This window comes from Labeo rohita, chromosome 16, assembly GCF_022985175.1.
Source record: "Labeo rohita strain BAU-BD-2019 chromosome 16, IGBB_LRoh.1.0, whole genome shotgun sequence".
NCBI lineage: Eukaryota > Metazoa > Chordata > Actinopteri > Cypriniformes > Cyprinidae > Labeo > Labeo rohita.
The window spans coordinates 15,569,428-15,581,697 of NC_066884.1; the positions used below are offsets into that span (position 1 = coordinate 15,569,428).

The 12,270-nt window shown below is 35.9% G+C and overlaps 1 protein-coding gene across 1 annotated transcript; it reads right to left on the minus strand.

The window, feature by feature from the left end:
- Positions 1 to 20: 20 nt before the first annotated feature.
- Positions 21 to 9,406, minus strand: tmem79b (transmembrane protein 79b). Its single transcript, XM_051131395.1, is given in 9 exon segments — positions 21 to 771; positions 877 to 999; positions 2,471 to 2,620; positions 2,977 to 4,293; positions 5,361 to 5,509; positions 5,512 to 5,585; positions 5,729 to 5,923; positions 7,417 to 8,028; positions 9,268 to 9,406. Coding segments are annotated over 6 exon segments (1,230 nt in total). The 5' UTR covers positions 9,272 to 9,406; the 3' UTR covers positions 21 to 771; positions 877 to 999; positions 2,471 to 2,620; positions 2,977 to 4,097.
- Positions 9,407 to 12,270: the final 2,864 nt, after the last annotated feature.

Consider the following 12,270-nt stretch of genomic DNA (forward strand, 5'->3'; position numbering starts at 1 on the left):
GCTGTGCTGAACCCCTAAAGAAATTGAATACAAATTAAGGTACTTTATAACACTTTGGTAGTTTACTACGATCATCTAATTTAAATTCATCACAGAAGCTCTAACCTGATTAGTGTATAGACCTTTATTCTGATGTTACCAGTTGTTTCTTTATGGAGTATATAATGTAAATATTTTGTCAACAAATGTCATATTGAGGCACAAGGCAGTAACAAAAACACAAAATACACATGCATACAAAAATGCTTTAAAAGATATATTACAAAAACAATACAGTAGAATAAATTGCTTCTTTCTAAAGCATCACCGTTAGAATATTTTACTCTTGTATTATTTGTTTCATTATCTTTCACAGATAAAGTAACAGACAATACTTGAGTCCAATGGAAATGTTCAGATTCACTAAATTTTAAACGATCTGGAAGGGAAGACCACCCATAAATTACAAAACAATCAGTTGATCTGCAAATCTGCATAGGTTTACTGCTACTTGACAATATTTCAGCTGCTAAGATGATTTAGTTATTTGGATTGCAGCACCACCAAAGCTGTTTCATCTGCAGTTTTGGCTGTGCTGAAAGGCACTCGGATCTAATATATCATCAAATATTCAATCTGCCTGCAGACTTTGCCTAGAGACAAAATACATTCAAATGTCCCCAGATTTGCAGTCATGGGTTGCGATATCCAGCATTTGATGATATGCCACAGATTTGTGATGTCATCCCTGGGCTCGCTCTCCTGTCTCAGGGTCTACTCCACTGTCCAGATCTGACATATAAATAAAACATCAAAAATAATCATTTACAAAAGTGTATTAAACATATAAATGGATCACTTGATATGACAGACGGAACCAAGGTCTGTTTCTCTTACCCATGATCGTATCGCTGGAGGATAGGCGGCACTGCGGGTTAATGAGGCTTAAGTTGGAAGGTCCTGGAGCGTCTGACACTGCATAACCCGAACCAGATGGTGCATCCATATCTGTGTCCATGGCTGTTCAGATGGCAGGGGAACAATAGATTTAATAACTATATATATGTACATACACGTTGCAATAACTCTTTTTGGTGCTGTATAACCACAACTGAACGATCCTTTAAAATCAGACATATATACACAGTGGAGATAACTAATGTTGTTTCTAAATTTCAAGATTGCTGTGCTGTTTAGTCTTATTGGAAGTTATCCTAACAGTAGTACGAGGGTGGTTTTTAAGCATATTTCATAAATGAATTGTATTCTGAAACATAGTATAAAAAAATGTAAATGAGATATTTGAAAAATCTGGCAAATGATTTCCTTAATTTCTCAAATATTGCAGGTTTGCAATTATACTAATTCCTTCAGCTCCCCCCAAAATGCTAGTTGTATGTGTAAGACAAATTGCATGAAAAGACAGGATAATGCAGAGACTATCAATGGAGAGTCAGTTCAACACTGCAGCTGGAATTGCTTGTCAGTTCAGTGCTGAACAAGGTAAGGATCTGTCTTGGGACACTGAAGAGAAGTTGGACTGAAAGCACAAGTTCCATCAAGCCTCTCATCAGCAGAGAGAATCAAAAGGCTAAGCTCACCTTTGCTTTGCATGTTATGTGGAGAGAGGAGAGCTGGTCCAAAGTTCACTTTAGTAATGAGAGCTAGATTAATTTACTTTGGACTGCTGGTAAAACATTTTGCTCAGCATCAAACTGAGGAAAACTGAAGCCCATGTGCGTAAAGAAGCCAATGAAAGGTGGAGGAGGAAGTGTCATGGTTTGGGGGATGTTTTGTGCAGTTGGGCCTCTTTTACAGGGCAGGGTGAATGCAGATGTTTTCAGAACCTCCTTCAGCAACATGCAGTTCATTTCCTGCAAGCATCTCCCAATCAGCCTGCAATTTTCATGCAAGAAAATACCCCATCACACTGCAAAAGAGGTAAAGCATTCCCTTGAAGCTAAGAACTTTGAAATAATGAAATGGCTTGCACAGTCCTAATTTAAACCAGATTGAAAATCTCTGGAAAATCCTTGGTGATAAAGTGGCCAGGAAACCCACTACAGTTACCAAACTGTGCAAGAGAGTGGAAGAATGGACCAAAATCAAATCAGTGCAGTCTAAGAAACTAGTGATGTCCTGCGGACACAGATGTGCTGAAGTAATTTAAAGCACCTCTGACAGCTGTAACCTTCCAGTTTTAGTCTTTTGTGCAACAGTGGTTACTGTTCTTTTAATTCTGATTAGCGTTTTCCACAAAATAAAGGCTAGTAGAACAGCGGTATACCTACCGCTAATATTCCTTCATATTTTGAGCGATGAAGATTACCAATATTTCAGAAAAAAATCGTAAATATATACACAATATTTATTAATCAATGCTTTTTATTTTATTTATTAAATATAAACAAAAATAAGTATTACAAATATTGCAAACACCTTTGCTGAGGTAAATACAGTATAGCTACGGTAATGTTAGATTAACGCTGACCTGAGAACTCTTCTTGCAGGGGGGAATCAGACTGAGGGAGTCTCGAGTAAGTCTCGACTCTTATCCCGCAGTTTGACCCAGAGGATCCTGCCTGCGGTGTTTCCAATGTACTCCACTGGCCTCCAGTGGGCACGAGTGTGCTCCTCGAGTCTGTGCAATGTGGTTAATAATAAAACAAGTAGTATTACATAACCCGATTCGCAACTTCCGACAGGCAGCTGGTACAACAAACAGATAAAATTACAATAATAATATCAGTAAACACAAAACTTGCACTCAACGGTCAAAACGACAGTTTAGGTCACTGTTAACACTTGGCGAGAGCAAACGCAGATTTACATTACGATAATCGCCTCGCATACAGCCATTACTATATCCCCTCAAGAACAGGCAGTGAATATGCCAATATGTGCATAATTTATAATTTCTTTATTTTGTAGGCTTCAAACGATTGCATGAATGAAATAATTTGTTAATAAATCAAGTTTTATCATCGCTCTTCTTACCATTGCACATGTTTCTCCTCAGCTTTCGAAACGGACAGTTCACCCTCCGAAACAAACAAGTGCTGTGTTTTCTTCGGCCTTGAGATGTCATGCCTCGGCGTTAGATTTATACAGTATATGACTAAAGTATTATTATAAATACTGCTGTAGCTTCGCCGTCAACTTTCCATGTATTCGAGCTATCAAATGACATCAGGTAGTCGGAAATACTTTTTTGCCCTCCGACAAAAAATTTAACTTGTTGAACAGGTTTTAAACGACCAGTCTTTTGCAACGAACGTTTTTACATTTAATTTATGCACAAAAACAGTCGTTCAGAAAATATTGGATTTGTTAAAAATAATGTTTATGAAAATACAAACAGGAATGAATTCCATCTTAATACATTAATTAGCGCTAAGCTTTCTGTTTCTCTTTGCAGCTTTGATTAGTACTTCACTTATAAAATCTTATAACTGATAACTGGCGTTGTACCTTTATATTCCTCTTTACAAATCTGTTGAAAATATACGTCTACACTTTCTTGCATACAGTAAACATCACATTTCCCTTAAATTATCAAAGAGAGACGGAGGAGTGGTTGTGGAAAATTACAAGTTTGGGCAGGCCACTGACTTCACACACCACTTGAATAAGCAAACATTGCCTAACCAAATTTTAACAAAATACATATTGTGAAATAAATATGTGGAATTTTGTTTTCTTCTTGTTGACATTCTCATTTTAAAATAGAAACCAGTCTATTTTGAGTGATGATGAATCTTGTTCTGCATCTGCTTTGTGTTCATGTTTGACTGCAACAAAGGGTAGTTCATTTTAATTTGTAGTTTAGTGTCTAAAGTTTCACTACACAACTCCTATTTATAAATTAGTTCAAGAAAGGAAAAAAAGGACTCCCCCCTTTGTTCTATCCCTCCTCTCTTTCCGTTCTGGCAATTTCATCCCACCTGGTCATGATATAAAAGTACTCATGAAAGCAAAGAACAGGAGAGGAAAGTGAAATCACAGTTGGATTAAATATTCTCAGATGCAAATGTCTTCTAGTCCAATTTAAGATGGCTCTAAGCCTAGAAAGATCTGGTCTACATTTGGCAGTAGCAGAGGTGTCAGATGTGGCATGTTTAGCCCCAGAACCGCTGTTTGGATGGAGGAACAGGTGCATCTGGGACGTCTGGGGCAAAGATGGAGCCTCCGGATTCAGAGAGGAAGATGAAGTAGAGGTTGGCCACCAGCATAACCAGCATCGGCAGAAATGAGAACCCAAAGCCAACACCTCTCAAACTGCTGTCACAAGCCGCTGCGACCCAGTACAGTAGTCTGTGATGCACAAAGACACAAATTAAAAATATATAATAAAAAGTGAATTTAAAGTATTTTTAGTACACACTGAATATCTGGGATTCAAAATCTAATAAACAAAATGTATATAAAAAAAAATGAACATTAATATGAAACAAAAACATGATAAAAACTGTCTTTTGAACAATAAGATTTTTACATTTAAATTTGTAAAGAAGTCTCTTCTGCTCAGCAAGCCTGCATTTATTTGATTCAAAGTACAAAAAAAAAACTGTAAAAAAATTATATTAAAAATAACTGTATTCTATTTAAATATATTTTAATATAATTTATTCCTGTGACCAAAGCTACATTTTCAGCATCATTACTCCAGTCTTTAGTGTCACAGGATCCTTCAGAAATCATTCTAATATGCTAATTCGCTGTTTAAGAAACATTTATTATTATTATTATTATCATCAATATTTAAAACATTTTTTTCAGAAACCTGAAAAAAATTCTACTCAGTGGTTTTAAAATAATAATAATAATAATACATTTTTTGGAGCAGCACATCAGAATATTACAAAGATTTCTGAAGGATCATGTGACTGGAATAATGACGCTAAAAATTCAGCTTTGTAATCACAGGAATAAAATACATTTTAAAATATATTGACATAGAAAACTTATTTTAAATAGTAAAATATATTTGCTGTACTTTGGATCATATAAATGCAGACTTGGTGAGCAGAAGACACTTCCTTTAAAAAAAAAAACATTAAAAAATTTGACTTATCATGCCACAATATATATCACAATATGCTACAAAATGCTACAATACTTAATGTGGATAGGGACAATATGCACTGTGCTTAGTTCACCCCAAAAAATTTAAGTTCAGACATATTTAATTCAGGCTTTTATCATTGGTCAGCGCACATTAAGTCATTAAGTCAGGTAGTTTTTTTTTTTTTTAATCTCTATATAGTTTTTATGTTTATTTTTGTTTTTTCATATTAGTTTTAGTTATTTTGTATTTAGTATTTCGTGGCCCTTTCCAAATCAGAGATTTGGTCCTGCAAGTTTTCAGAGGGATTTTGTACCTGCCAAAGGCAAAAATGATGGTGAGAAGAGGAATTAGTTTAAGCAGATCCTGATTCAGATAGGCAGCCATGACAGCCAGTTGGAGAAAGTAAAGGAGAAAAAGGGAAATGGAGTCCTCCACATAGCGCTGGTGAACTGCCACCTGCTTAACTTCTCTCTCTCCCCCTCAAACCGCGGCTTCAAGGAGCGATACCACAGACGGGACACACCTAGTACCAACATACCTAAGAGTGGAAAAAGAACACAACAACGGTTTCCAAACAGCATTCTTTGTGAAACGATTCAGTGCAGAATGAACTTAAAGATGACTAAATTTACCAATGCCAGTAAAATCAAAACATCACTCATCTGGGTACTTCCTGCTTACCAAGCACAATAGGTATGACTGCAAAAACAGAACAGCGCAGCGTGTAGACCAGCCGTAGGGGGGCGCTGTCAAGCAAAGGAGCATCAAAGGGCAGGAAGACGTAGCCGCCCCACACCAACAAGGGGAAGATAAGGGCAGAAGTGAACATGGACGCACCCAGTTTAAGAGCATCACGATTAGATCCTCCACAGCTACCTAAGAAAGAGAGAGAAACATCAGATTTTCATGCTTTTTTAAAAGTACATTATCATTAAGCTTTGGGTTTGTATAATCTTATGCTCAAGAAACATTTATTATTACCACTGTAGAAAACAGTTGTGGTGCTTAATATTTTTGTGGAAATCTGATTTGTTCATTTTTGAATTGGCAAACCTGAAGGAAAAAATATATTGCACACATTTGCAAAATGTCTTATTTAAATAATTTATGAGGTTTCAGATAAACTTGTTAAAAGTTAGGGATGCAGAGATATTAAAATACATTAAAAACAAAACTTAAAACTAGTGCTGTCAAATAGATTAATCTTGATTAATTGCATCCAAAATAAAGGTTTCCTTACATATGTAAGGACAAATATGAATACATATAAACATGTGAATGTTTCTTGAATATATACATGCATGTTTGTGTATTTATATATACATATAAATATACACAGCACACACACACATATAATATGCAAACAAATCCTTTTTTTCGGACGTGATTAATCAATTTGACAGCACTACTTAAAATATGAATTAATTATTTTTAAAAAGCTGAATTTTAAGAGTGAATTTAGCTATGACAATGTATGAAAATAGATATTCATTTTGAGATTTATGTTTTCATATATTAAGTGAGCGGACGATAATGACAAAGGTAATCTAAATGCAAAAGCAGAGGAAATAAGTATGCACAGTTAAATAACCACCAATATCATTCTAATTTAAATAACCAAAATTTGTATCGAAAGCGTTTTAAATTCCATTCAAGGTATATACTTATCAGTTCATGCATTCTCTGGCAATTGATCCCATGATCTTGGTGTTAGTGCCATCCTACAAATTCTCTAACCTTTAATACCAGTTGTTAATATGGTACCAAAATATTGTGTATTAAATGTTACGAAACACGTAATGATTTAAATGGTAAGTTCAGCCCAAAATGAAAATCCTGCGATTAATTACTCACTTTCATATCGTTCCAAACTTGTAAGACCTTCATCTATCTTTGAAACACAAAGTAGATATTATTGATGAAATCCAAGAGCTTTCTGACCCTGAAATGCAACGGACACGTTCAAGACCCAGAAAGTTAGTAAGGACACTGTCTTGTATCTGCAGCACCACCCGCATGCGTCATATTACGCTCATAAATGTGTGTCAAAGGCTGACATGGAAGAGAAGAAATGGTTCGTTATTTTTGTTTTCTTTGCGCAAAAACTCATAGCTTCATAAAATTACAGCTGAACCACTGATGTCACATGGACTATTTTAACAATGTCCTTACTACCATTCTGGGCCTTGAACATGATAGTTGCATTGCTGTCTATGCAGGGTCAGAAAGCTCTCAAATTTCATCAAAAATATCTTAATTTGTGTTCCGAAGATGAACGAAGATCTTACAGCTTTGGAACAACATGAGGGTGAGTAATTAATGACAGATTTTTCATTTTTAGGTGAACTCTCTCTTTAATCTGAACTTACAGCAGCGTGATTCGTGTTCGATGGGCCAGTCCTGGTAATACTCTTCTAGCGGTGTTCCATGTGTCCCATGTCCCCCCAGGAAGGGGCTTCTCTCTTCTTCATCTCTCCAGCGGTCTGCAGCCTCCTGCTGGCTGGTGGAGCGCAGGATAGTGATGCTGGGGCTGAAGACTCTGGCTGCATTCTTTGGCATTATGTTCACCTCCTCCACCTCTATCTCCGAGCAGGTGCTTTTCACTCGGTTTCTCAGCACAGTGTCAGAAACTCTCTCGTTCTCTGTTTCCATCTCCCTCCATCTCTCACCTGTCTTCTCCTTCTCTCTCAGCCCAAATTCCTCCCTCTCGCTCTCCGTCCGGCTTACTCCACCGCGCTGTGAGGTGCAATCTGATTCTATGCTTCTGGTCTCTCCGTCCTTGGGTGGCAGAATCTGTGGTTCGGGTTTATTCTCAGACCACTGTAGGGTACTAGGTTCCATACTCGCAGATTTGACCATTTCCTCTTCTTCTTCTTCCTTCTCAGTGCTGTTCACTTCCTTTTTTATCTTGTCCACATCTGCTACCCATTCAAGCGTTTGGGGCATCGCTGGTGGTCCAGGAGGGCCCGTGTCTATTGTCCCTGGGGACAAAAACAGAAATTCTGGCAATGAATGAACTGGAGAGGTTTACATTTCATGAAAGCACATCTCCTACTGGAACCAATATGTAATAAATTGGAAGGAGAATATTATGAATTATGAAATGTGACCGTGGACCACAAAACCAGTCGTAAGTAGCACGGGTATATTTGTAGCAATAGCCAACAACACATTGTATGGGTCAAAATGTCATATTTTGAACATATTTTATATTTTTTGTATATTTACTACTCTAAGTATATAAAAACTTGATTTTTGATTAGTAATATGCATTGATAAAAACTTCATTTGTACAACTTTAAAGGTAAATTTCTTAATATTTTGATTTTCAAATTCTTGTATCTCGGCCAAATATTGTCCTATCCTAACAAACCATACATCAATGAAAAGCTCATTTATTCAGTCATTTATTTTATAAATGACTGGTTGTCCAGGGTCACAAATGTATTCATAATACATAAAAACAGAGCAACAATTTACCCTAATTGAGACTCCAACTACAGTCTGCTGTCTGAACCACAAGATTATAATTTTATCATACATTATTATATTCCCTACCAGTGAATAAACCAATAAAAACTAGCTAGTCTCACCGGAAAAGTTACTTATATGCTTAAAGGGAAATGGTTAAATGGTACTATTTATGTCAAGACCACAGAAACCACAGATTAACCTGAAAGAAAATCCAGATTATACTGGTATCTGATCGGCCTGCTAATGAGTAGATGATTAAAATAGTACAGTAACTATGACTTCTATCAAACAATAGAAACACAATTTCTTAAACAATATAAAAAGTGCTAACTAAAAATACTAGCGGTCAAGTGTAAAAGGAAGCTGATTTCCGCAATCAATCCTGTGAACATTTATTCAGCATAACCTACATTTAGCCATATTAATAAGTGTCTCTACTTCGCTCGATTAGCTCGCAGACTAGTATCTAAAATCGGACGAGGCCGCAAAACAACTTGGACAGGTAAACACATAAACAGAGCGAGTTCAGAAGAACCACATAGTAAGTGTAAACGATCTATTGTAGTCTACACGACACATTTGATTTTTATTGTGTTCAACAGGCCTTATTTTAATAAAGAGTATGAGATTCCTTAACCAGGCCGAAAGTCATCTGATATGTCAAAACGCTAATGTTTTCCGAGCGACACAGGTTGAGGAACATGTAACAACTCATGTAAAAGGATAAAACTTTCCAATGTACTCACCCATAACTTAGGACAGGATGTTGTTTTTTATCTGTATTGTTTTTTCCTCTACTGAAGTGAAACTCCCGTAGTGGAAGTTCAGGTGTGTCCAGGTGAAGTTTCTTAAAGGGACAGTCTCTTAAAGGGAGGTTTGTTTGTCGCCGTCTGTCAGAGTATAGTATTGGCCTGTCATTGGCGCTGTAGCACTATGTGCCGCTTTACACACTCATAAACTCATTCATACGTGTGTGAATTGGCGTCTTGATAAATGTGTACATACACAGGTGCCGATTTTATGTTTCTGGGTGCTCACTGTTTGGAAAACAAAAATACCCTTGCACAATTAAAATAAATCTAATGTAGCATTGTCTTTTTATGCGTTTTGCGTTGCGCATTACAACCAATCACAGACGATTCTGTTGAGTTTATGAATGCAATGACCAATCAGAGGCGTTTCTATCAATCATTGATGAAACACTGGAGTTCTGTTTTGTTCTTGCGTTGACTGATCAGTTCTGCACTTCTTCACTTGCCCAAGTATTTAAGAGATTAATTTCACAGTGTAGACAGCTTTAATGATTATAACAGAAGTTTTTCGTGATTAACCTCGTGCTAAACTGAAGTCAGTTAATGTTCGTTAGTGCTTTTTGTACACTATTTGATTTACTCACTGTTTGAATAACCATGGGGATAAAAGCCTTTTAATTCGCAACTTACAATGTTTTTATTTAATTATGATCATGCTAAATACAAATTCAGTCGTATTAAAAAAAATATTATTATGACACGGGCTGTAAAGTGTAAGCAACAATCAGGTCATTAGCCTCCTTTGCAGACAAAGAAGGCACACATGTACTGTTGTATTTAAGGTTTTATGTTTTATTGTTCCAATTTTCAATTGTTTTCCATTTATTTATTTATTTATTTATTTTTTAAAGAGTGTTGCACCAGAATTATGAACAATCTTGCATAATGGTAAATTAATTTTTTTTTTTTTTTTTTAAAGTTTATTTGTCAGTGATTTCCTTGGAATTCTGAAAATTATTTGTCGTTTTTGGCAACCCAGGGTGCATCCTGTGTCCCACCCACCAACATCTTAAAGAACTCACCCTAGTTCTAACTGAAGAGTTCAGATGCAAAACCAGCTAAAAGCCATCTCGGTCAAAAATGAGATAATGATACTGAGTGAATGCTCTCGACACATATTATACGTCCATCAAACAGTTTTTCTTCAAACTCGCTAAAATACCAGCCTCAGCCAAATCAGAAGTACTGGTACTTACATAGAAACCTATACATCTGAGCCTGATAAAAATGCATTTTTTTAAAGAAAGACGTCAGATGGATTTAGCTGGTTTTGCATCTGAACTCTTCAACTCCAAATGATTTTCTAAGGTGAACTGGCAGCCTCACCCAAATTTTCCAGGTGACCAAGGTGGGCAATGCATTTTTGCAACTATACTTTTAACTATAACTTTAGTTTAAAGTTTCACTGACTTATTTATTTTTTGCTTTCATTTAAATCTTACTTGTTTGTGACTCTTCTGTCAGCTGTTATGGTCTCTCCTTTATGAAGATCACGATAATCCTGTAGAAGTGGCTTGATATTGCAGAGAATCTATTTCGCATTTTCCACTTACCCCTTTTTTATACCGGACGTGACCGTTGTTGCTTGCGTCATATCAAGCTGCAACATCTAAAGCAGTGGTTCTCAATTGGTTTGGTCATGGAACCCGCATTTTCCCATGGTTATAAAGCAGCGACCCACTTTTTTTAGAAGATATATCTATTACTGAACATGTATGTATACAGTTTAAGTCAAAAGTTTACATACACTTTGCAGAATCTGCAAAATATTATTTTACCAATATAAGAGGGATCACACAAAACGCATGATATTTAAAAAAAAATAAAACGATTTTATATAAAAGGAATCAAAATAAAAGACATTTACATATAGTCCACAAGAGAAAATTAGAGGTGAATTTATAAAAATGACCCTGTTCAAAAGTTTACATACACTTGATTTTTAATACTGTGTTGTTACCTGATGATCCACAGCTGTGTGTGTGTGTGTTTTTGGTTTAGTGATAGTTGTTCATGAGTTTCTTGTTTGTCCTGAACAGTTAAACTGCTTGCTGTTCGTTAGAAAAATCTTTCAGGTTCCACAAATTCTCTGGGTTTTCAGCATTTTTGTGTATTTGAACCCTTTCCAACAATGACTGTATGATTTTGAGATCCATCTTTTCACACTGAGGACAACTAAGGGACTCATATGCAACTATTACAGAAGGTTCAAATAGTCGCTGATGCTCCAGAAGGAAAAACAATGCATTAAGAGGCAGGAGTGTAAACTTTTGAACAGAATGAAGATGTGTACATTTTCTTATTTTGCCTAAATATCATATTTTTTTAATGTAATGTTGCCCTTCAGAAGCTACAGAAGATATGTTTTCCAGAAGACAAAATAAAAGCATCTGAAGCATCAATGAGCGTTTGAACATTCTGCAATAGTTGCATATGAGTCCCTCAGTTTTCCTTGGTGTGGAAAGATGGATCTCAAAATCATACTTTGTTGGAAAGGGTTCCAATACCTAAAAATGCAGAAAAACCAAAGAATTTGTGGGACCTGAAGGATTCTTCTGAAGAACAGCGGGCAGTTTAACTGTTCAGGTCAAACAAGAAACTCATAAACAACTATCACTAAACAAAAAACAGGTGTGGATCATTCAGGTAACAACACAGTATTAAGAATCAAGTGCATGTAAACTTTTGAACAGGGTCAGTTTTATAGATTCCACAAGGTATATGTAAACTTTTGACTTCAACTGTGTGTGTGTGTGTGTGTGTGTGTGTATATATATATATATATATATACATATATATGCAAAATTTATTGTGCAAAAGGGATGTTATGACATTTTTAAAATGGATTTTAAACATGAAACCAAGAAAGTTTTAGTTTAGCATCTTCACTCTCTTAACTTTTAAGCTCAGTCTAAAAAATATAGTCCTGAACAACTA